The sequence below is a fragment of the Ceratotherium simum genome, chromosome 32 (assembly GCF_057802395.1).
Source record: "Ceratotherium simum simum isolate JZ-2026a chromosome 32, ASM5780239v1, whole genome shotgun sequence".
NCBI lineage: Eukaryota > Metazoa > Chordata > Mammalia > Perissodactyla > Rhinocerotidae > Ceratotherium > Ceratotherium simum.
Genome location: NC_141931.1, coordinates 20,354,821 through 20,380,059, shown reverse-complemented (window position 1 = coordinate 20,380,059; position 25,239 = coordinate 20,354,821). Strand labels below are relative to the sequence as shown.

The following is a 25,239-nucleotide window of genomic DNA, read 5'->3' as shown; positions in this document are numbered from 1 at the left end:
TCTGCTTTAGTTATGCTTGGGAAATTCTTGATACACTTGAGCTCCAACTGAATACCCAACTGCCTACTTGCCACAGCTACTCGGATGTTCCATCAAGCCTACAACTCTGTATGGCCTGAACTGAACTTATTTCCCTTATATCCCAGGCTTTGGTTGATCAAGAAGCCTGGTCTTCATTCTAGACTGCCCTCCTGCTCTGACTGCCACCCTCTCCTCCCACACAATGGATCAATCACATCCACCTTCTAAACGTCTCGCTTCCATTTCCCCTTCTCTATCCCTATTACTGATGGCCAACCCCATGCTCCCCCCCGTTCCGGCCTACACTATTGTAATAAAGTCCTGGTTTGCAAGTCTTGTCCTGTATTCCTCCAACCCACCTCCACACAGCTGCCAGATGATGCTTCTAGGACAATGAAAATCTGATATGGCCACTCCCCTGCTTCAAATGCTCAGTGGCTCCCAGTGCCTCAAAGACGAAATCCTCTTAGCAAAGCCTTCAGGGTTCCGTGAGCTGGCTGTTGGAACCTCACCAGCCTCCTCTCCAGCTGCCCTCCTCTCCACCCTACGTTCCAGTCCCGGTGGTGCTGTGTGCCTTCCCGTCATGCCATGCTGCTCTCCTTCACGGAGCTTTCGTGCACGCTGGTCTCTCTACCTGCATGCCTCCCCAGCCCATTTGTCCATCTGCAAAACTGCTGTCCACCCTTTAAGACCCAGCTCCCACTTGCTGCCTGTGAAGACTTTTCTCTCCTCCTCCAGCCCAGCTGATGACTCTGTCCTTTAACTCACCGCCCACCCTCACACAGACCTCTGCAGTAGCACTTGGGAACACTGAGGCAATCATCGCACGTCTCTTTCAGATAGCCTGGGCAGGCCTGCAGGATATGCTGTGTGTCTTATTTAGCTCAGCATCCTTAGATCTGCTTGGCACATAACAGGAATGCAATAACGTTTTCTAAATGAATGAACGAATAGTGACTCTGATGGCTTGGTTGGAACAGACTGGAGAATCGCAACTACCTCCTCAGAGGCCACAGAAGCATAAGTTAGTTTAAATAACAACTCAGTGTGAGTAGAGCCAATACCCTGAATAAATATATTGACCTTTTAACATTTTTAATTCGCGGACCTGGAGAAGTTCAACAAATGAGGGTAAATTCTCTTATTCAGTGGCTGATTATCACACCTTTGGCTTCATACTTTTCCTTATCTCAAAGCTTTTTTTAGAGTCTTACAAGAATAGTTACAATTTATCAAGGCCTTGCGATGTTCACACTCTGCATTTTACATATATCAAATGCTATCTCGTTACTTCTTCAATCTTCATTAGCACCTCAATTAGAGAAATAAAGTAAGCCTAAACATATTAATAAATTAAACTAAACACATATGAATACTTGTTAGCATGTCTTTCAAAATGCTCAGAGGGAGAGGAGAATTCAACCACTAGATTTTGTGTGTGTGTGTGTGTGTGACAAGGATCAGCCCTGAGCTAACATCCATGCCAATCCTCCTCTTTTTTTTTTCTCTGAGGAAGACTGGCCCTGGGCTAACATCCGTGCCTATCTTCCTCCACTTTATGTGGGACGCCGCCACAGCATGGCTTGACAAGCGGTGCGTTGGTGCGCGCCCGGGATCCGAACCCCGGGCCACAAGCAGCGGAGAGCGCCCACTTAACAGATACCCCTCAACCACTAGATTTGAACAAACTCTGCTGTAGATCTCAATTGCCCATGTTGACCTCGGTCTTCCACCAACGTGGGCAATCAAAAGCTGGATACATTGTAACCAGGATTTTGTTAAAGGATTTAGGAATACTCTTGGCTCTTGCAAGCAGAAAAAAATGGCCAGGCAGGTTGAAAAGAGAGGACGGTTGACGTTAAAAAGGAGGAAGCAGTGAGGAGAGAACTCAAGAAAAGCACAGAAACTTACAAAGGCCATACAGAAAAGAGGCAGAGGGGAAGCAGGAAGAAAGAGACAGTATGGAAGAAGTACAGACCCCGTGACCAAAGAGAGAAAAAAATAAGAACACAGGGTCCAATTCACGTCTTGCAGCATATAAATAGAACCTGGGATGGCTTTGGAAATAGCCACAAAACAACACACCCTGAACAGCCAGGTTCCTACTGAATTGTTCCCAAGGAAGGATTCCTCCATCATTTGCTCAGGATCTATTTTTAGAACTTAACTGACTTACTGATCAATTGAGTGAAAATCTTCCCCAACACAGGACCATTTTCTTTCTATCAATTTAATAAAGAAGCTGGCTCAGGGCAGATGTTAATTGGACAGACTACCATAAGCTCGGGTATGTGGTGTGGGTTTCAATCCTGTTCATGGATAAAGAAGCCTGGAAAGCAATCTGGAATGACATAATGGACCAATATTGCCTTCTCTCTCCCAAAGCAAGTGTGGTTTTGATAGACTTCTGATGTGCATTTCAGGGTCTGAACGGCATACCGTCTCCCCATTATTCTCTGCCAGAGGCTCTGAATGACAGCTCTCGCCTCAGAGACATTTTTCCATTATAATTTTTCAATTTGTTCTGGTCTAAAAAATGTGTGTAAACGAAAACAGAGAAAATTCAAGCCTTGTGCCCCCTTTAAACATACTGTTTTGTTTACAAGGACTCTGCAGACCCCTCTCTGCTTCTCGTTCTTTTTGTGGCAAATGACCTTATTTTTTCCAGATTTCCGATCACTTCTAATATGCCATAAAACATTTCTGGATTTGCAGGAATGCTTCTCACTCTTTATTTTTCACTTCTTTTTGACCTACAATCTCTTCTTTTCGCTGCCCCTTCCAAAATAAAAAAAAAAAAAAAACCTTTGGGAAAAGTCAGATGAGCCTCAGGATTCAAGAATGTTCTCTCGCTTTCCTGAGTGCACAGCACCCCAGGAAATTAAGGAACAGGACAGTCCCTCAAAGTCCTTTTGTTCATCTGCTTCGGGAGAGCTGAGCCAGTCTCCTTACCTTAAATAATTATAACAGCTTAGGTTTCCTTAGTGACAGGGAGAAAAAATATTTACCCAGGGAACCTGCATTGGATTACGGCAGCGTAATTTGTATACACTCAAATTAGCAGGGGACTGGTGAGCCCAGAGGCCCTTAGGCTGCAGGCGTTAACATTTTCACTCACTTTCTGCCTGCTCCTCTCTCAGTCCGAGAGCCATATGCCCACAAAGGAGAGCACACTTACCTTCCTTGGCTTCACTTTATCATGGTAGTCATACTGGAAGATTCCTTTGTAGCTCAGTCCCAGCCACCACGGTATCCCCTGTTTGTCCTAGGACAGCAAAAGGAGTATGGGTTAATATGGGGCTGGAGAAGATAAACAGGAACCAAGAGGAGGGGTCTTGGTTCATCTGAAGACAAAAGGAAAATGCAAAGTCCTTAAAATGGATGGAGCCCACCTCTCTCTACTTTTTACCTTAACAGAAGTGCCCCATCATCAAATGATGCTCAGTTATGTGAACAGGTGACACAGACAGTGTCCTGGGCTGGGGACCCAGCTCTGTCCCTAACTAGCAGCAGAGCCATGATCCTTTCCCCCTTTCTGAGTAGGTAGCGAATGCTTTGTTCTTTGTTCTCCTTCTAAGACTTTAGGTTTTCAAGGCTGGGCACCTCACTCACCACAAGGGACAATGTGAGCGAAGTTGAGCATTCTAATAAAACAACCTTCTGAGCAGAGAAACTCATCAATTGTCAGAGCTAGAAGGACCCCTGATGATTATGGTTGGTGACTCCTCTGAAATTTTTTTTTTTAAGATTTTATTTTTTTAGAGTAGTTTTAGGTTCACAGCAAAAATGAGAGGAAGGTACAGAGATTTCCCATATTCCCCCCCACACCTACACCTGCACAGCCCCATTATCAACATCCCTCAGCAGAGTGGTACATTTGTTACAACTGATGAACCTACACTGATACATCATAATCACCCAAAGTCCATGGTTTACATTAGGGTTCTCTCTTGGTGTTGTACATTCTATGGGTTTGGACAAATGTATAATGACACGGACCCATCATTATAAAGTCATACAGAGTAGTTTCATTGCCCTCAGTGCTCTACCTATCCATGCCTCTCCCACCCCCTCCCAGCTCCTGGCAACCAATTTTGCCTTTTCCAGAATGTCAGATAGTTGGAATCATACAGTATGTAGCCTTTTCAGGTTAACATCTTTCACTTAGTAATAACGCATTTAAGACTCCTCTAATTTTAAAGACAAAGAAACCAAAGCAAACGGTCAGTCCTGCTCTACTCAGGACCCTTCTTTCCCCTCAGCAGGCCAATGGCAGTGCAGGGCAGGCAGGTGCCCACCATACAGTACTGCTCACCTTAGAGGAGAGCCAGGTGCCAGGCAGGAGTGTGTGACTCATGTTGTCAGGGAAAGCAGCAAAACGGAAGCCTAGACATTCTGGGGACTAAATTAGAAACACCAGATCCCTCTGTTTATTCCCTTAACAGAGACCTCTGGCCACCAGATTGTAAACTGTAATCCTACATTCAAGTAGGATGACCCTGAGCTATTAAATAAGGTCCTGAATGCTAGGAGTTGACAGTGGGCATATCAAGCAGCCTTTCCTTAGATTTGTCCTAATTGCCACATCTATGAATAACCTAATACACCCCATCATAGATGTCTTGAAAACTCAAAATTGGCTTCATGGTTTTCAAATATTTACGGGGCATGACTTATTTCAAGGTAAGGGCAAAGATAAAGGGCAAAAGAAATAAATTTTCAATTTTTAGAAAAATTTCAGGGTATATAATTTCTTCAAAAATCTTTTTAAAGCTATAAACCCTCTGTCTCTAGAAATTTCCTGTGTGTCCTGCCGTGGTTTCAGAGAACAGAACAAGAGGAGACCCAATGCCACTCCAACTTCAGACTGACTAGGTAAGAGTTGTCACCACACCACAAAGTATGGCATCTGTGAAGTCACGAGGCCACCAAACAGTGAGTGTTGACACAGTTGGTTGCCGCTTGCTTGGATTCATGTCCTCTTCCTCCACATAAGTAGAAGAGCAACTGCTTACGCCTGGAGATTCCAAGAGCCAAACAGGCACGCGCGTTTGGCACTTTGCAAATCACAAGGTCTGCTCCTGGTCTCTGACAAACTGCAAAGAGCATATTTCTAAAGTTTTATTGGAAGGCAGAAAGCATATCTATCAGAGACTGCCTTTTTGTCAAGGTCTAGGGCTCATGAAGAAACGGAACACAGGTCTAAGGGAATAAAAGTCTAGATGAACTCTCATCTCAAAGACTTCCAATCCATCTACCTCAGTAGTCTAGCAAGCTATGTCAGTCGTCTTCCACTATCTAGAAGACTTTAGAGGGGGTAGCTGGAGAGGCAAATCTCTTAATCTCTATGTTCGTTATGAGTGATAGAGGAGAGATCACACAAGACCAAGCAGCAAAGCAGAGAATGCAGTCCAGGAATTCCTGAACTCCGGGTCCCCATTCTTGAATGCAGACCCCTTTGCTACACATCACCGCAGGATAGTTCCAAACTTGAGAGAAAGACTCGCAGTTCCCTTTCTGTGAAATGCCTCAGGTAATAATGGCAGGAACTACTGGTGGATCCTTATGTTTCCTCTATGGTAACAAGATGGCAAAATAGAAACGGGCTCCACAACTCTCGCTAGCAGTGTGTTGAACACTGGCAGCCAGCACAGTGGATTGTGAGCCTCTTTTCATGAATAACCCGACTTCCCTTTGGGGAGCTGACTGCCTAACAACTCCAATGGGCACTTCCCAGGGCCAGCCTTACACAGGGGTAGTCTCCTTAGAGGATTTGTTTTTCTCATATGGGATAGGAGACAGCCCAAAAGGCCAGGTCACACTCCTCACGACAGACTACAGCTTAGGCTTTGAGAAGGGCAGGAATAGTTGTGATGGTTCTAAGAGTTCTGTGAATGATGCTGAAGAAGGATTAAGAGCTTCCATTGGTGGAAAGAGCTTTGTAGGACATCAGGAAGAATTTAACCACTGCAAGCTTTAAAAGATCCTGAGCTGAGCTGCTGAGTGGGACTGGAGCCCCCACATATGCCTCATAATTGGGCTTCACAAATACAGTTCCAACATTTGTTCCTATCATGGAAATGCACACATCCAACTACTCAATTTAATTCTCAATAAACACTCAGTTAATATTTACTTAGCGTCTACTATGCCAGGCACTATGCTGGGTTCCAGGAATATATAACACACAGTCTTTGCTATCAAAAGGCTGCAGTTTCGAAGAAGATACAGGCAATTAAATGCATACCAAGGATATGCAAAGTTTTGTGCAAGCTGCCATGGGTGACACAAGATGAATGAAACATGGCGCATGTTCTAGTCTAAAGGAATTAAAAATATAGTTGGGTGGAAACATGGGGAAAGAAGTTGGTAGAACAGCAAGAGAATCTCATGTTGGCTGGTGGAACTATCTTGAGTTCAGAAATGTTTTCTGTTCTTTTTGGCTGGACTTTGGGCAATAACTTGAACTTCTCACGTTGGGGTAAATTAAGGAAGGAGAAGGAAGGGAAGTTATCCTATCTCATCACAGAGAGGATGCATGGGAACATCTTTACCTATTATTTCAAAGAAGTAATCTCAGTCTGGGACATTATGGATGGAATGAGACAGAATTGAGAATGGGGTCCACGTCACACCGGACTTGCCACCACAATATTTAAGACAGATCCTGTCTTCTTAAATGCCCATGTACTCAATTTGTCAGCCTATCATCCCAGGCCTCTTCCTCAAAAGTTGCCTTTGACCACCAAGAAAAACACTGTCGATTCTGCTAAAAGTTTTGTTCTTTACAATTCCTTGTATTTAGATGGAATCTTCCTACTGGGAGGCTCTATTGTCCTGATCTCCCAGGATTTTTCTGAGAATGCGAGGAAGTAGGGATTTATTATACCCACTTCACAGATGGGAAAGTGAGTTTTGGAGAGTACCCGAATCAAGTCTTACTACACTAGGGGGAAAGTTCCATTGCCCCAACTCCCACTAGCATGCAGTCTTCCTGACCAAGTCCTCACTCACTCCTATCCCCTAAAAAAATCTTCAGTGAGATTAAAAAGAAAAAAAATGAGAAGTGTTTTTTTTTTGTTTTTTAGGTCAGGCTTGGCAAGCTTCACTAAATGAGTTCACTTACCTTCACTGCATAATAGTGAACCCCGTAGGTTGGGAGAGACTCCACGATGCTCATGTAGCTAGAAAGACAACACACACACACACACACACACACACACACAAGGGTGGTTATTTGGCAGAACTGGTATCATATACATATTGTGTGTGTGTGCATGATCAAGTTCTCAGAGTGATTCTTTACTTGAAAATGAAACTGAACCATCACCCCCTGGAGATATGTCTTTCCCAGCACAATTGAACAACCCTGACATATGCTAAAGATGACCTCATGGGCACTGGGAGGGGCCACTTACTTTACGATTGCTTGACCTCTGGTCTGGCCGTTCAGTTTCTTATAGTGCTCAATCACTCGGTCCTCACTAGAATTACAGGAAAAAGATTCTGTTATTACAGTCCCTAGGTCAACAGCCGAGCACCCTCCTAATGGAGATACTTCTTCTGAGCCTGAGCAAGAAGCTCCAAAGCCTCACGAGAAGCTCCAAGGAGCCAACAGCTCCTGGAAAAATGATTTGTCCTGAAGTGGCATTTCCAAACTCAGCTAAGTGAGATGCCGTGGGCTACAGATTTCCTAAAAAAGTCTGTTTTCCCCTCAGAGGACTCTCATTCTGTTTGTCTTGGACTTATAATCAGTGAAATAAGATTAGAGCCCAGGTTTTCGGGGTCAGCTCCTTGCAAGAAATGGTAACGTGGGAGAAGAGGAAGAAACGGTGAGCACGCATGTCGGTGGGGAGGGACACGGAACAGGGGACAGGAAGGTGACGGGCTGGACAGAGATCAGAGTGGACGATCTGGCTGAAGTCCCTGGATCCTCCTTCTCACCCTCCTCATCTCCTGAATCCTGTCTACACAGGGCCTCATGGGCAGAGGGCAGGCGTTGACCTCAACAGAATGCCCATGGCCTAGCTACCCTGAATTAGTCATCAGGGTTGAGGGCTTCCAACGAAGATGGAAAAGTTCTGGAATTCAGGCCACATAAACCATGAGGCAATAAACGACCCAGAAGAGCACCAGGAAACAACAAGCCAGCTACCAGAAATGAGATAGGAACTCCTTTATCTTCTGAAATCTTAGTTCTAAAACAACAAGAGATTAGCTCAGGCCTTGTGGGACAATGGTGAGCCAAGCCCTTCTTTGAGAGGGTGGAGGGCATGAAGGGCCTCTCCGAGAAGTGACTCTGTGCCCAGTGAGGTGGGAGCTGGGGCTGCTCCCTCTGCTGCTTTCAGAAGCACAGAGCCAACCTTGTGAGTCACGGGGGCAGCACATCCCACCTGCTGAGGAGTTGAGTCCCAAAGCCTTGGCCTCCATGACCTCACCACACGGCCTTGGAATCTTACTTCTCACTCTCTGTCTCACCCTTCCTCACCACAGACCAGTGGACTCCATCATGGGAGGAGATCTTACGGATGAACCTCAAGACCTTAGTGGTTGCTCTTTATTCTTTATTATTAATTTATTATCCCAGAATTAATCTAAAGCCTTCTTTCACCCACTTTTTCTTTTTTAGCAAGGTCATTCCTGGGGATAACACGTTCTATATGTTCACTACCTACTACTTAGAGGTAATTTATTGATCTTCCAATTACTATCTTAATCTTCACTGAATATCTCTTCATTTCACTATGCTGATATCTGATGCGTGTAAGGTCGTCTGACTCTTCCCAACAAAGTGTCTTTATAAATAGCCAGGATGAGGACTGGCCTTTCTTGAGTTGGAGAGTCACTTCTGTGGGGTCCGGGCTCCCTCTGTTCAGAAAGGGGCAGATGAAGCCATGTTTCTTCTCAGCCCCCACACGACCTTGGACATTCTGCTTGGAGTGTGACAAAGTGTCTCCTGACAGAATTCTCCAGAAGTGTCCTCTTCAGGGTCGACCCAGCCTTACCAGACCTTCAGAGCTGTGTCAGGACTTTCTGGCCTCGCTCTTCCAGCTTTCTCCCCACCCACCCACTGACTCAACAGCTATGTTGGCACGCTTCCTGCCACATGATCGAGCATTTTGTGAGATCGACTCCTAAAGTCAGGGTCAAGCAAGTCAGTGTAGATATGAGCCTATTTCCTCTGAGGCTCTGGGAGAGAGGACCCCTGGGCTGAGGTGGGGAGATGAAAATCCATATGGTGCTGTAGTTGTGAACATAAGCAAGGCTCAGGGAAAACACCAGTGCAAGTCAGAAACACTGTCAGGCAGCTGTTCACCCATCAGTGGCCTGACCACGGGGTCTCACGGTGCCTGACAGCTGCAGGGATCTGCTATCCCCACCTCGCCCTGCATCTCTTGCTCTCTGAGACCATCTGTGAGGCCACGGTATCTACCTTCTCCTCCCTCAGCGCTTCCCTACTCCTTTCGCCCCAATCGAAACACTGTGGGCCCACGGCGTGACAACACCATGCTGACTGATAGCTCCCTCTGGCCCCTGCCCCCTCCCGCTCGTCCCCTGGTATCTACAGATGGCTCATGTGCCACGAACTTTGCAGACAGTTTGCCAACTACCCAAAGTCTGCAGAAGGGACTTAACGGAATAACTATCAGAAACCCACGAGCCAGAGTAAATGGAATCCCAAAACACCATTTGGAGGCCACAGTGCTACACGAGGGAAAAAGACCAATGACTCAAGCTGACCATGCCTCCCCACAGTTGTTAAGTTAAATCACCTCTCTGCAGACAAGAGGCCCAGGGAATGCGTGGGTAATGTAAGAAGACACAGGGTGATGGCAACACGGTTCCCCGTCTCAGAAGAGCCATCAGCCTGCAGTGGTCAATGATTTCCAAGTAAAGGAAGATGTCCCTGCATGCCCCATATGGGTGATAGGGTTGGTCCCAGATTCGCAAGCTAGGTCCCCGGGAGAATCCAGGTCAGGGCCCTGATTCTGCCATGTTCTGTGGCCCTGGGCACATAATTCTAACTTTCTCTCTCAGATGCCTCCCCGATAAGGAAATTACTTAGAGTGAGAAGTCCAAGCTTGTTAAACGCTTGGGGAAAATTAGCAAAAAGGATTATCGTATGATTACTCAGCATTATTACGCAAGTTTCAATCCTTTCTAATTGCATTATGTGACTTTTTACTTCCTCTCTTAATTACAGTCTGAATTTGGTTGGTATGGTTAATCCCACTTTACAGATGGGAAACTGAGGTGGCAGAGAAGTCACTCAAGCTTCCTGGGCTGTCATTACCCCACAGTTCGGAGACTTGGCTGGGATTCAAAAACCCACTGCTTTGCTCACTGGGCTGTAATGCCTTCCCCGACTAGTGTGGATGGGCTCTCAATGCCTTCCTTGACTAGTGTGGATGGGCTCCCAATGGCCCAAAGGTTGTCCATCATGTCAGCCAAGGCCAGCGAGAGCAGGAGAGCCCAGAAGAATGGAAAATAAGCATCCTTCTTCAAGAATGATCAGGGTAATTTGAGACTGTGGGCAACTTGATTGAGACTGTGATGTGAGGACTGAGTAAAGATCTCCCCCAACGATAAAGGGTCCTCGTTAATCTTGCAGATGAGTGATGACACTGAAGCAGAGATGGAAAGCTGGGAACAAGCTTGGTCTGCCAGCTCTATCTCCAGTCTATATCTATTTGAAGTATGACCAGGATTTATCCCTTTCTGACATCTTTACTTTTTAAAAATCCAAATAAGTAGGTTGGAATAGTAAAGCCAGCCACAACTAGCCACCCATAATGAAATAAGGTGAAAAGTCCTATTTGTTTTGATGTTTTTTAGCAACGCATCATCAGGATGGTCTATGCTACTGGCTTGTTTGTATAGAAGTTGGGCTGTGGAGCCTGAGGGCATCTGCTTCAAAAACGTCCCTCCCTCGGTCCTGCCATCCTCTTGGTGCATTGAGACAGTGGCGTGGGCACCTATGGGTCTAAATGAGGCTTCGGGAAAGTGCTGGCCTGGTCACAGAGATGGAGAGATAGCTACAGATGTGGATGAAGACAAAGACGCTCCTATTGACAAAAGAGAGAGTATGAGCGCAAAGGGAGGAATTTCTGTATTAGTAATAACATGTGAGCACAGAGCAGACTGTGGAGATAATGAAGAAAAATCCAGATAGAGGGAAAGAGAGAGAGAGAAGGAGTTCATAACTCTGAAATGAGCACAGGGTGTAAGAAATGCTTGGAAACAAATTAATGAGGGGCTAACTGAGGAATGGATTAGGCTAAAACTAGCTCTGACTCCAGCCAACCCACCACCATTACAGCACCCCCCGGCAAATACATCCCCTTCCCATAGGAACTACTGGCTCTAGAGATATATTCTTGCATCTCTAGCTCCTTTACCACTGGTTTCCTGAAAATGAGCTGGGAAAATCTAGAAGATAAAGCCCAGGGAGCATAAGGAATTAGGGCATGGGCAATAGACTTCCATGAACAAGAGAACGGGAATGTCATATGTTGGTGTTCATATGTGCAACCTGCCAGGCTGGACGTTTGGAAGCCCACCCATGCAGAGTCCCTGCAGGTTAAACAGATTTTGTTCTTTGGGGACAGATTATAATTCTAGAAAGCCACTATTTATCGACATCTATATTATTGTAGGAAGAATGGCAATAAACAATTCAGAGAAATGGACTCGGGGACGCCAGCACAAGGAAGGGGGCTCTCAGCCGCGGGCTCTGCTTTCTCATTTCCAATCCAGCGGCCCACCACCTGGTCTCTTGGGGAGAAATGTTTTATGGGCCAGAGTTTAATCCTGCTAATGCCCTCTGCATCAAGACACCCTATCTCAGCTAACGGAACCTCTGAAAGCCACCTGAACAATGTTTGCTGCCTGGAAAAGTGTCCACACAAGATGAAATGTTAGTAACCTGTCAATTTCAGAAAGCATATTACAGAAGTGCCTGAAAGAGTCCCACGTTATAGTTCTTCAGGATTGACTTGTTCTGAGACTTTTGTTTTATTTATTTATTTATTTATTTATTTATTATTTTTTGCGTGTGTGAGCTAACATCCATGCCAATTCTCCTCTTTTTTTGCTGAGGAAGTCCGGCCCTGAGCTAACATCTATTGCCAATCCTCCTCCTTCCCCCGCCGCTTTTTCTCCCCAAAGCCCCAGTAGACAGTTGTATGTCATAGTTGCACATCCTTCTAGCTGCTGTATGTGGGACGCGGCCTCAGCATGGCTGGACAAGCGGTGCGTCGGTGCGTACCCGGATCCGAACCCGGGCCACCAGCAGCGGAGCGCGCGCACTGAACCGCTATGCCACGAGGCCAGCCTTTGTTTTATTTTTTATAAAAGCAGTTACAAGGCTTTTTGTTAAGGAGTCAGAAAGACCATGAGGGAAGCAGCATCATGCTTTTCAAAGGACAGCCGTCAAGGCTTGCGAGCCCAGCAGTGTTTCAACCCCAGGAATGCAGGGCCCACTCAGTTGTGACCAAAACCACAATCTGGGAACTTTCTGAATGCCTGATTCATTCAGAATCAGTAATTTAGGGCCCGACAGATGAACTGCGGCATCACGTTACAGGGCAGCTAAATGAGGAGATACGAAACACTGTGGGAAAATAAAAGAATCAATCTCTCTCCTGTAAAGAAAAAAAACCCTGTAGTTCTCCCGCATCTCAAAACCTCGCACATCCTGTCATCAAACGACAAGGATTCCAAAAGGAAACTTGAGCAGCACATGAAAGGATCTCCAAGGAGGCCAAGCTTTCAAAGTGAAATTTTAGGAGGTTTTTGTTTTTTTAGAAGAAAAGAAAATAGAAAAAGGAGCGGTCTCACACATACCACATCATGTCAATAAATGCAGAAGATGGTTTCGTGAAGACCCAAGCCACTTAGGGCAATGTGGAGTCGCTCTCTGATTGGGATCCAAGCTGACCATGAGGCAGCTGGGAGGGTGGACTCAGTTGCACGCACCCCTGGAGGGCCCGCGTGCTCCTGGAGAGGACCCCGGGGCGTGCAGAGAGGGCGCAGCTTACCAGTAGGCCAGGGAGGGATGCTCCTTCAGCGCTTGGGTGGGAAGTGCTGGCAGCTTCTTCAAGTCGCTCCTTACCACTTCATTGCTGAAAGAGAGCAAGGGGGACAGAGGGAATGCCAGGAGACTTGCTCACCCCCTGCGAAAACCAGTGCACCGTGCCATACAACCCAACCCAGCTGCCTCCAGTGAGACCCCACATCTGTTCCCTTTTAATGCAAAGTGGTGGGAGGAAGGGGGGGCTTATAGATGAAAAAGGACACACACCATGCAGAGCCCAGCGGCCTTCCCTTCTGGCACAGAAAGCAGGGCAGAGCAGAGTGCTCACAGATGGCTGCGGGTTCCTTTTCAAACCCTGCACGCACAGGGGGGCACAGACTGAGCGCCCCTGAGCAGCATGGATCAGGGAGGGGAAGGGTCACCAGTGTCCCTGTGGGGGAGGACCCTAGGGAGCTCCTCAGGGCCCCATGTGGGCTCACGGGGCTCCAAGAACGGGCGACCTGACTGCTGTCTCCAGGAGGGCTGTTCACCTCCATAACACACAACGTCCATGTTTTCTCTGCTTGGATTGAACACACACTGGAAACTGTTTTCCAAAATATGACAAATAAATAACTTTTGTGCTTTTTTTTTGGTGAGGAAGATTGGCCCTGAGCTAACAACTGTCACCAATCTTCCTCTTTTTGCTTGAGGAAGAGTGGCCTTGAGCTGACATCTGTGCCCATCTTCCTCTATTTTGTATGTGGGACTCTGCCACAGCATGGCTTGATGAGCGGTGCGTAGGTCTGCGCCTGGGATCCGAACCCGTAACCCGGGCTGCCGAAGCAGAGCTTGCAAACTTAATCATTACACCACCAGGCCAGCCCCAATAACTTTGCTTTCGGCAAGGCCCAGAAATGACTTAAAAAGTGTGTAGTGGATTATTTGGTACTGGTAGGAGGTTTTGTACGTCTGGTCCCGGGACCGGAAATTCTTTTTCCCACCAACTAACACATTCTCAGGTTTGGAAGCTACTTTAAACTCCTCTAGTTGAACCAGTGGTTCCTCAGACGCTTGACTCCCCTCTGGGCACTCAGCAGACCCGCCCCCTGCTGGGCCAGGACATCGGGGTGTTTGCACTCACCCTCTACCTCCAGTGGCAATTAGTGGCATCCACGTTGGGATGCTTCTGGTAGTTAAAGGTATTTTCCCTACAGTACTGGTTCACTAAAAAACCTCACAGCCCCTGTTGGGGTAGCAGAGGCTCACCCCATGGAGACTGCCATTGATCCACAGTTCTGATGTAGGCTACGGTGGCAGCCTCTGTGCTGCTTATGCAAAGCAAGGTAAATATTGGCCACAGGGACCCTGGGGCAGTAACATCTAAACAGCAATGAGATAGGAGCTCAATAAGTAAATATAAAGGAAGGGAGGAACACCACAGTCACAGATGGGGAGCTCCCGAGACATTTCGACAGCAAACATCCCAACACTCATGCTGCTACCTGGAGGACGTGCCCTTCCACGCCGGAATTGCTTCCACAGCAAAGGAATCAGCAGCTATCCTTCGGATACCAAGTGCCACCGGGCAAAACCATTCCACTACTTTAACTTCATTTATACGATGACAAAGAAACATGTGGATGTTGGGTGGTGACACTATAGCTGCTCCCAGAAAGGGTATTTTTCAAGTGGACTAAGAAACAATGACAGTGATGTTTATGAATCCTGGCTCTGAACAACCAACCAGAAGGAAAAGCTCAACTTGTTACTTTTGGAATCAAGAAATCCAAACACTTAAACTGTGATCATCTAAGTGGTAAAAGGCGAGGATTTACCAAGTGATAATGAATAAGCTGACGGTACTTATGGAGCCCCTGCTGTATGGAAGGTCATGTAGGGGATACAAAAAAGGATGAACCACAGTCCTCATCCAAAAGGTGCTCACAGTTGAGTGGGGGAGGCAAGAGGTGCGAATAAAAAGATAACTGACCATATGGGCAGTGTTGGATCTGTCAATTCAAACAACAAATTGAAAAATTCAGAGGCAAGAAAGGCCCCTGTGGGCTCTGGTGTAAGAGCAGGCTTGGGGCAGGGTCTGCATGGAGAAAAGGATAAGAATATCACCTTTCTCCTCAGTGGAATACAGCGGAGTGTGGAGGCCATATACTTTGAACCAAAGAGATCAGTTGGAGTGGGTGGTATGTATGCGGCAATAGGGCCAAAGGCAGATTAGGCACAGAATGTGGAGGACCTTCAACGTCAGACTGATAGAGTGCAAATTCATCCAGGAGGCAATGGCCAGCCACTGGAGATTGTCAAACAGGTATGCTCCTGTTTAGGAAACTCCAATTCCCAAGTAGGGTTTGGAATTTTTACTCACATGCTATTAAAGCAGAGTTTAAGCAAATCTTCAGTTCACCAAACACTCGAGAGCCCGCAAGGATGTATTTCAGGATCTTATCTGCCCCGTTTAACCATTAGCTCCCTGAGAACAGGGATTTGATTAATTGATCATCAGCCCCTAGAGTGGAACCTTAAATATGGAAAGACACTCTTACGGGATGAACTGTTATTGGATGAAACTGTCAGACAGGCAATTAGGAGCTCCTTTATCGAGCTGGAGCTTGAGTTTGCGGCTACTCACACCCATCACATCTAAAGGATATTTGGGGAAGGAAGGAGCTTAGAGGAAGGGATCGTCTTACCACCAAACACGAGTTTGTTGGCAAACAAGATTCCCTGATGACAGTCACAGGTTTGACTTCCTTGCTGGGGCCCGCAGTGGGCTCTCTAGCTCAACCCCCCAGCAGGGTCACACAGACAAATATAACAAGAAATCACCAAGGCGTGAAGCCCGTCCAAATCCATTAAATTCTGGAAGGGATCCATCGCTCTTAATCCCTCCCAAAGGATAATGATGCACAAATGTTCTATTTGCCTTTCTGCTGTCTGTAAACATCTGTGATAACTTAGAGGTGGCCAGCCCCGTCAAACGATATCGCCAAACTCGGTGCCTGCAAATCAGAAAGCTGTCCTAATGGGAGACCTGGTCACCCTATCTCCAGGGACTTGAGAAGCTATCGCCTAATGAAGGCGCTAGAAGTCCCCAGCTGCCTCTCTCAGAGTTCTACTCGGACATTTCTGCCAGAGTTCACTGTACTTGATAAATGCCAACTTATAAAATACCCTAACACAGTTCATGTTCCAACAGTGGTCACGTGTCATTTTCGGAAAGAGAAAAAAGGTATCTTAGAGAGTCAGTTGCTAAACTGAGAATAAAACTCAAGTCTTATTTCTAATATTAACCAGATTTTACTCAAAACTTTTACATAGTTATTAATGTTGCCAGCAAAGAAGTGGCATCTCATTGCCTGTGTGGTCTTTGATTTACAGGAGTTTTTGAGATGATGTCTCTCTTCTGCCTGTACTGTTCATAAAACATGGGAAGTGTGAATAATCCACTGTGAAAAACTAAGATTTCTAGCAATACATCACAGAGGGAATTTGCCACAAATAAACAGCAACAACAAATTTAACCAAGACACCATAAGGTAAAGAAAGCAAAAATTAAATTTGATAGGATTAGAAAAATCCACAACGTGCTTGTTTTCCTTTAAAAAATGAGGAAACGCTTTTTCAGGAGATCACCTTCATGTCAAATGAGACGTTCATAATTTTCAGGAGAAACTGGGGGCAAACAGAAGACTCGCAGTGTGGAAGAATTCCTCCTGAAACCAGTGTTTTGACACGCACGGGCAGTAAGACAATAGAGCACCAAACCCAGAAAGATATACTAGTGTAACAGAAAGGACTAACCCAAGATTCAGGAAAGGTAATATGATGCTAGCGTCATACCAACTCCTCCATATTTTATGAGCATATTATGAAGGTTGAGTTTTCCAGGGACAGAGATTTCATAAGTAAAATAGAGTATTACAGGTCCTCATTATCCACAATTCCAAAATCCGAAAAGCTCTAAGGAACAAATGTTTCTTAACCCACTTGGTGGCAAACCTAAGCTTTTTACACGAGGCAATGTTTGACCCTCCTCTCTCCCACGTGGTATGAAGACCCACGTTCTGGTGCAGGAGTATTAACACACTGGATGCACTAAGGGGGTTAAGGAATCCTGTGAATTAGCCGTCTAAAACCTACGAAGTTCTGAATTTTGAAATATTGGGACCCTAAAGCTTCAGAGATGCACTGTGGATCTATATTACTTTATTCAACGGCACAATGAATCTAGAAAACTCCGAGACAGATGAATAAGGGAAGGTGTAGATTTTTTCTTCTTTGCTGATCTTTGAAAACCATACAGGAAACAATTTCTCTCCTTCCTCCTTCCTTCCTCCCTCTTCTTTTTTTGTGAAACAAGTTAGAGTTCAAGTTACAGCAAAGAAAATGAGAACATTTGCCTGTCTCCTCCCTGTCACATACTTTCTTTCAGGTGTATAGGGAGGGCTTCCAAAACTAGTGGCAGAGGATGTTGTCTGCCATTGTGTGACCATTTGCAGAAAAAGGGAAGGAAGTGGGGACTCTGAGATTTTTCCAGTATGGGATTGTAGATTCTTGCAGTGTGTCATGGATACATACGCCACACTAACTTATCATCTGTATGGAGGGGCAAACTTACAAACACTTATAAATTATGTGCCTTCATTTCTGATGCTAACTGCTAATTTATCTAAGTCAAGATTTCCTTCTTGATTAGCGAGTTTGGTTTCCTAGCGTGACAAGTTTTGTGAATTGCTAACAGTGGTAAACTTCTAAAATGCAAAGCAAGGCAAAAAAATTTTATCAGTCTACAATTTAAGGCAATAATTTTACTCAAAGGACACAAGAAGAAGCAACTGATTAATTTTCTACAATATCACCTTTTCGAGCGGCAATCTTAATTCTGAAAAACCGACACAGTGTCACAGCCATAAACCTTTTTGCTATTCACAGGGTCAACTCAAAATATGATACTGATATTAAATAAACGCTTAACAAAGAGACGAGCTGTCATAATACAAAACTTTCTCCTTACTTTATAGCTAAACAATTCCCATAGGATTTGAAGAATATCATCCTGCACAATACCCTATCTGAATACTTTTCTATGCTTAGAAAATGTGAATTACACACTTGAAAAGCTCAGTAAAATGGACTTTTTGCACAAAAACAAAGCTTTCTGTAACAATTTGTAACTTTTCCACTTGAACATTTTCTTTCAAATTTTCTCCGATTCTGTCCCTTTCAAAAAGTCTTGCTGGCGTGAAAGATTACAGCTGCTTCTTCCACAAAGTCCTTCTTAAAATCACAGGAAAACATCACACACCCCTTTCTCTCTCTCTCTCTCTTTTTTTTTGCTAAAATAATAAATGAAAATTATATAAATTTGCATTCGTCCCACAAAAACTCTTTTTTGAGCTGATACATGTGTTTCAGGCTTAGCGGATGACTTTTGTCTAGGAAGTTTCCAATAGGAAAACGTGCAAGTTTGGGTATTAAAGATATTCTTAGGTTATGTAAATTGTAATCCAAATGTTGACTGTTCCAAACACAACTGTCTGAATATTTTTTTCTTATTATCTAAAAATCTCAGCAAATCTATTTCTCTTATTATATGATCAACGCCAGCTGTTTTCTTCGAAGAGGCCAATTAAAAAATCATAGGAAAATGTACCCAAATGATCAAATGCTCTAATAATGATTTAAAACTGAGCCCACTTTGAGTTGTAGTAGTAAAGCCACTTATGCAAGTGCAAAGTAATGATCTTAGTAGACCTGGAATTGTGGTTTATAGACAGCTGCCTTATAATAATCAACCTTCAATAATCAACTTTCAATGTCTGTTAGCTGGGCAAGAAAATAACATTGTCATCTTTTTCAAGATAGCAATCTATACAAATGTTTATGTTACTAAAAAAGCCTTTTAGAAGGAAATCAGCTCTTTGTCTTCTTTTCCTGTTGATCTTTTAAAATTCTTCCTTTAATCTAAGACTGCCTAAAAGACATCATCTAGTCTGACAACAAGGCCTGCAAACTTGCATTTTCATATACCAGTGAGCTAAGTTTCGTTTACATTAATTTACAAATGCTCTTTAAAAAAGCAGAACCAATTTCAAACAAAGAACAAAAAATCAAGAGGGTCCTTTTTTTTTTGGTCACAGAAATTTCAATTTATCTTTCTAGACTAGCAAACACAAGGTCCCATGGTTTAAAGAACATAAAATATTAAAAGGTCTTTGCTGGCTTTTTTTTGCTTTTAACTGCTCTCCCAGATACCTAAAAACACGCAGTCTGTGGAAGTTAAAAGGAATCTTTCAGCACAAATAAATATGTACCCCAACTCCTCTTCTAAAATGGAGGTGAAAATCGATTTCCCTTGTTACTGAAGGACCACTATTCGTTTCTATGGATTGAATAATGCATTGTTCTATTTCTAAAAGCATTATTATTATTACTTTTTTTTTTTTTTTTAAGAAATAGAATTAGAGGGGCTGGCTCAGTGGCGCAGCAGTTAAGTGCGCGCGCTCTGCTTCGGCAGCCCGGGGTTTGCAGGTTCGGATCCTGGGCACACACTGATGTACCGCGTGTCAAGCCATGCTGTGGCAGCGTCCCACATAAAGTAGAGGAAGATGGGCACAGATGTTAGCCCAGGGCCAATCTTCCTCAGCAAAAAAGAGGAAGGTAGGCATCGGATGTTAGCTCACGGCTGATCTTCCTCACACACACACACAAAAGAAATAGAATTAGAAACCTGCAGGTTGATAAACCAGGGACACAGTAGGATTTCTTACCGGCCACTGAACTCTGATGAGCTGACACTCTCTCACGTGGACCAGCACTTAACTTGGTACAGATGTCATATAAAGTGACCTCTAAGTATTCAATCACAACTTGCTTCTTTTTCTTTGGTCTGTGTTTATTTGGAATAGAGAGCCTGCAGATGCAGGGTGGCCTCCATTGTCTCTTACGCACACAATAGCCTCTGCTGAACAGGTAAGCAAAATGCGGCCCGTGCATCCTTACACGGAATTTCCTTGAATTTCAGCCTTTTTCGGATGCTGTTTGCTTACTGGTCCTCATAAATCTCATGCTGGCAGAATCTTGTTTTAATGATTAGCATCAGTACATCCAGTCCTCTGTGACAAAGGTATTTCCAGGTCCCAACAGACAGCCCAGAGTAACAGAGCTCTCCTGATCTGGTTTCAATAAATCTTGTTAGCAAAATATTCTATGCAACAGATGTTTTTTACTAGTCCCTGTTAATGTATGGATGATTCTTTATATCAAAGGTAGTATGATTTAGGCATTTATTTGTGTGTTCAGCATAAAGTATTTTTTAATCAATTCACTGATTTGGCAAAATGGTGTTTAAAATGATTTTTTTTTCTTTTTTTTGGTTGCACAGTTTCAGAAGGGCTAACAGAAAGTAAAAAGCGAGGCGATTCTCAATATCAGAATAAGAAGACTGGCCACTAGGGTTTTCAGTTAAGGTCCCTTCAGGGAAAAAAACAAAAAATCAAGTTCTTATAAGTAATACCTCGCTCAGTACAGTGTAGGAATAAATCTTCTCTTAAATTAAATTAGAATGCAACTATACAATTTGAATGTCCTCTTCAGTTGATTAAATGAGGTGTTCCCTGCATTGACCTTTGTAAGGAAGAGAATATTATTTTTCCAAAATAAGCCAAAGTTTAAAAAAATTTTTTATTAGGAAATGTTAGTGCTTAGCAGTCAAACCACTGCAGTATGATGAATAAAGTATGTATTAATCCTAGAAAATGTGTGTTAGTTGACTAATATTCAGCAGTGATTATCAAATGCGAACTTTTTGTTTTTAAACTGTGTTGACCCTTCTCAACCTAATATTTGCCTACATAGCTGCCATGATTAACAATTCGTAGGCTATTGCATTGTTTTTCAACAGACATCCCAACTCGACTGATTTCCTGATTGTTGACAGCTATTCATTTTTTTACATACATATACACCAGGAAATGAATTACAATTACTCCATGCCGTGCTAAGGAAAATAATACAAGCGAGAAAATATTATTTTTAGATAAGAGTATTTCCTAAACCGTTCACACTATCTTACAAATTTGTCTACCATATGCTAAATTACGAACATGGATGACATATATTTCTTCCTATCACAGACAATACTTCCTATCTATCTATACTTCTGTCATTTTCTTTCAGCAACACTGAACACAATATTTCATTATAAAGTTCAATAGGACAAGGAAGTAAGCATTTCTGTTAACTGGAAAGAAAAGGGAATTATGTAAGAATAAGCTTTCAGGGGTCTGCTGAACCAAAAGAAAGGCCAAAAGAAGAAATAGCCAAAAGAGAGGATAAAAGAAGAAATAGAACAGCCTGGGAGTTTCATGAGAAACAGCAGCTGTCCTGATGTAGTTCTCTTTCTATTCAAGTATATCAGCACTTTTGACTTCTCTCTTTTGTAAAAATAACCCTTTTCCTTCTCGCACTTTAAGGAAATTGCTCCCATAATTTGTATGTTTTTAACTCATTCCACATAAATGTAATCTATATATATATTCATTGAAATGTAAATACATAGGATAACAGCATCCTGGGTGAAATAGTCTTTTAGGAATTTACAGATTCAGGACCCTCAGATTATGAAAGAGCTACTTTGCCCTTCGTGTGCGACCATTAGTTTAAAAGGTTATTTGATCCTCTAGATTCTAGAATATCTTAGAATTAAGCCTTGGACTACGTGTTATACAAAAGCCTTCCCCGGTGTTCTGTGTGTTCCAAGCGGACATCTCATTTTATTAATGTTCAGGAAAATGTATTATATTTACAGGGTATGTGTTCAAGTCAAAGCCATTCAGTTAAATACAACTAAGGTTGTGGAATCGTGCATTAATTATTACTACAGCAAAATAACCTTCTATAACGCTAAATTATGAGAATGGGACATCTAAAATGCTAATGTTCAGTCACTAAACCAAATGTGGTCAACTTCCACGTTTTGGAGATTTTCCTGGATATAGATGGGAAGAGGCACAAATAAGGAATTTAGAACTACTTCTCTTCTTCCCAAACTCCAGGCCACTCAAGCATACTATTCTCTCTGGACCTCTGAAGAGAGTTTTACTAACCATGGGCCCGCTACAGACAACGGGGGTTTATTAGGGAATCCCACATAACAGATCACCTCCACCTTCCGTGATGTAAGTTTTATGCTGGGAGATAAACCGACCTTTCGGATAAGGTGTCTGACCTCTTCCCCGCCGAGAGCTATTTCTCTCCCCAGACAGCTGCTGATACAAACAAACTGGGAGGCAGCGCTTTGACAAATGAAGCTAAACCAGGATGCTTTGTTTCTCTGAAGCCAACAAGCTGGCATTCCACAAGCTCATTAGGGGGCCATGAATTACTGGGAGGCCAGACCTGCACTTCCTCCTCCCTGGCAAGCCCTGTGGCCGCACGTTCCCATGATTGCGGGGCCAGCTTATGCCGTCCACAGTTCACATTCCATCCTGTCAGGCTACTCTCAAAAATAAATAATATTTACAGCAGAGGTCATAGCTGGTGAAAGAAGTGGGAGGAAAATGGATCTTCAGAGTAAGCAGACCAGACAGTGGAATCCATGGGATCTGTGGTTGTTAAACCATTTTTCATGGGACTCCAGAAATCTCTGTAAGTAGATATGAATCTGCGTTTATCAAAACCCCCAAATTCCAATACCAAATGAAAGGCACAAAAAAGTAACAAAGAAAAAATGGGAGAAAGTATAGTGTCTATAACCTGAAAACGTTTCATTCAACAAATTCAGTGAATAGTCAGTTACTGGCCACCTACAATGTTCGAGGTTTCCTGCTAAGCCTCTGTAAAAAAGCCTTTAGTCAAAAAAAATTTGACTACTTCTGCTTTACAGCAAGAACTTGGGAAACCTAAATAAAAGGGGCCTGGAGGTCTCCTTAGGCAAATATTCAAACTGAGCTGAAGGCACTACAGTTTAGAATCAGGAGTCAGCTAACTACAATCCATTGGCCAGATCTAGCCCACTGCTTGTTTTTGTAGGGCCTGTGAGCTAAGAAAGGCTTTTACATTTTTAAATGGTTGGAAAAAAAAAATCAAAAGAAAAAAAATATTTCACAATACAGGAAACTTGATACGAAATTCACATTTCCGAGTCTATAAATAAAGTTTTATTGGAACACTGCCACGCCCATTCATCTATCTATTGCCTATGGATGCTTTTGCACTTAGAAAGCGAGAGTTGAGTAATTGCAACAGAGACTGTATGGCCTGCAAAACCCGAGACATTTGATGTCTGGCCTTTTATAGAAAATGTTTGCCGATCCTTGTTTTAGATTGTAAAATAATTTTTTGCTTTTGCTGAGATAGCTGATTGAAAACACATACCTCAGTCTTTGTTAGAAAGCCTTAGAAATGCACAGGGAGAGCAAAAAAAATCAGCTAAGACCTGAAAAACAGTCAATGTGTGAACTTAACCAAGCTAGACAAGTACAGGTGGATCACCAAGCTGTAGTTTATGTTGCATTCACAGCTCAGACTCCCAAAGCATGACAAAACATACACCTTCCTTCATGGAATAGAGGTATGATTTGTGTTTCTTTTTATTACCAATTTTTTTGTGTGTGTGAGAAAGATTGGCCCTGAGCTAACATTCGTTGCCAATCCTCCTCTTTTTGCTGAGGAAGATTGGCCTGGGGCTAACATCCGTGCCCATCTTCCTCTACTTTATACGGGATGCCACCACAGCACAGCCTGGATAAGCAGTGTGTAGGTCCACGCCCGGGATCCGAACCCGTGGACCCTGGGCCGCCGAAGCAGACTGCATGAACTTAACCGCTACGCCACCGGGCTGGCCCCCTTTATTACTAATTTTGCTAATTTCCTATCAACGGGCAAAAATCCTATGCCCTCATGCTCTGTTTTCTTGTACGTGTTGTTTGGTCTTTTTGCCTCTAGACTTGATTCTAAAGAACGGGCTATCCTGGACCTTCCTTGCGGGGGTTCAATAAAACAGAATCCCTGGTGTAACGTCTGTCTTTGAGCAACAGTCCTATTGGTGGATGGCTACCACGCTGCCACTCTGTGAAGCCTCCAGTAATAACCCTGAGACACTGTGAGGCAATTCAGCCATGCTGGCCAACGGGCATGCTTAAACAAACGAATGACAAGACTGAAGTTAGCAGTTCTACAGGGTTACTAAGACCGTGCACAGGATTCCCAGTGGATAAGTCTCTTTATGTTCTTTCCAATGCAGTATCCCGAGAAGGAAGGAAAGTTGACGTGGGATATCTATATTGTAACAAAAGAACAAAAGAAATCTCCCTATGGAATAGTGTTTTGCCCTTTGAGGGCCAGGGACTAAAACAGAGAGGAAAGATGTCCACATCGTGTTAGGACTGCCAGGGTTATCTGTGGCCATATTCACACCATCATGGTGATTCAAGGCTCCCCAGAGACACTTGGGCAATCTGACAAACCTCGATACAATGGCCATGTGTGACACTGGGTTCTGATCTCAGCCTTTTAGTAACCTCTAGGCTTTTTATTCAGTAGAATATCCTCCTCGGTATTATTATATTTCCTCCACCCAAAGTACCTGTTTCAGTTGACAAGTTAAGGGTTGGGTCTCACCATCAATATATAACACTAATAAATTGCTCTCTTACAAAGGATAGACAGAAGAGTTTCTTTTAATAGAGATACAACAGAATACACTTTTTTTGGGTGTGTGAGATCAGCCCTGTGCTAACATCTGCCAATCCTCCTCTTTTTTTTTTATTTGCTGAGGAAGACTGGCCCTGGGCTAACATCCGTGCTCATCTTCCTCCACTTTATATGGGACGCCGCCACAGCATGGTTTGACAAGCGGTGCGTCGATGCAGGCCCGGGATCCGAACCGGCGAACCCCGGGCCGCTGCAGCGGAGCACGTGCACTTAACTGCTTGCGCCACCGGGCCGGCCCCCAGAATACACTTTTAAGCAAGAAAACTTTTGTAAACTCACCTAGAAAAATCTCCCTTTGCCTCCTGTAGAAGAAAAAATTCAACATCAGTGAAACATTCCAATCCAGTGTGACAGACTTTAAAATACATTCTAGAGTCATGACAACTCCTTTACTGAATAAGTTCAGTTTACAACTGCCATCATCCTGTCTGCTACAAGAATAAAATTAAGAAAGGACGCGTGCATTTGCC

General features: G+C 43.8%; 1 protein-coding gene across 4 annotated transcripts in view; it reads right to left on the bottom strand.

The window, feature by feature from the left end:
- Positions 1-25,239, bottom strand: part of FRMD4A (FERM domain containing 4A) — a 284,467-nt gene that overhangs the window by 89,166 nt on the left and 170,062 nt on the right. For all 4 annotated transcript variants that reach the window (XM_087420815.1, XM_004425353.3, XM_087420814.1 and 1 more), the window contains exons 7-11: positions 25,049-25,071; positions 13,062-13,145; positions 7,440-7,505; positions 7,148-7,205; positions 3,200-3,286 (exon numbers count right to left, since the gene is read on the bottom strand). In XM_087420815.1, the coding sequence (XP_087276941.1) occupies positions 3,200-3,286; positions 7,148-7,205; positions 7,440-7,505; positions 13,062-13,145; positions 25,049-25,071 (318 nt within the window). The remainder of the gene's footprint in view (positions 1-3,199; positions 3,287-7,147; positions 7,206-7,439; positions 7,506-13,061; positions 13,146-25,048; positions 25,072-25,239) is intronic.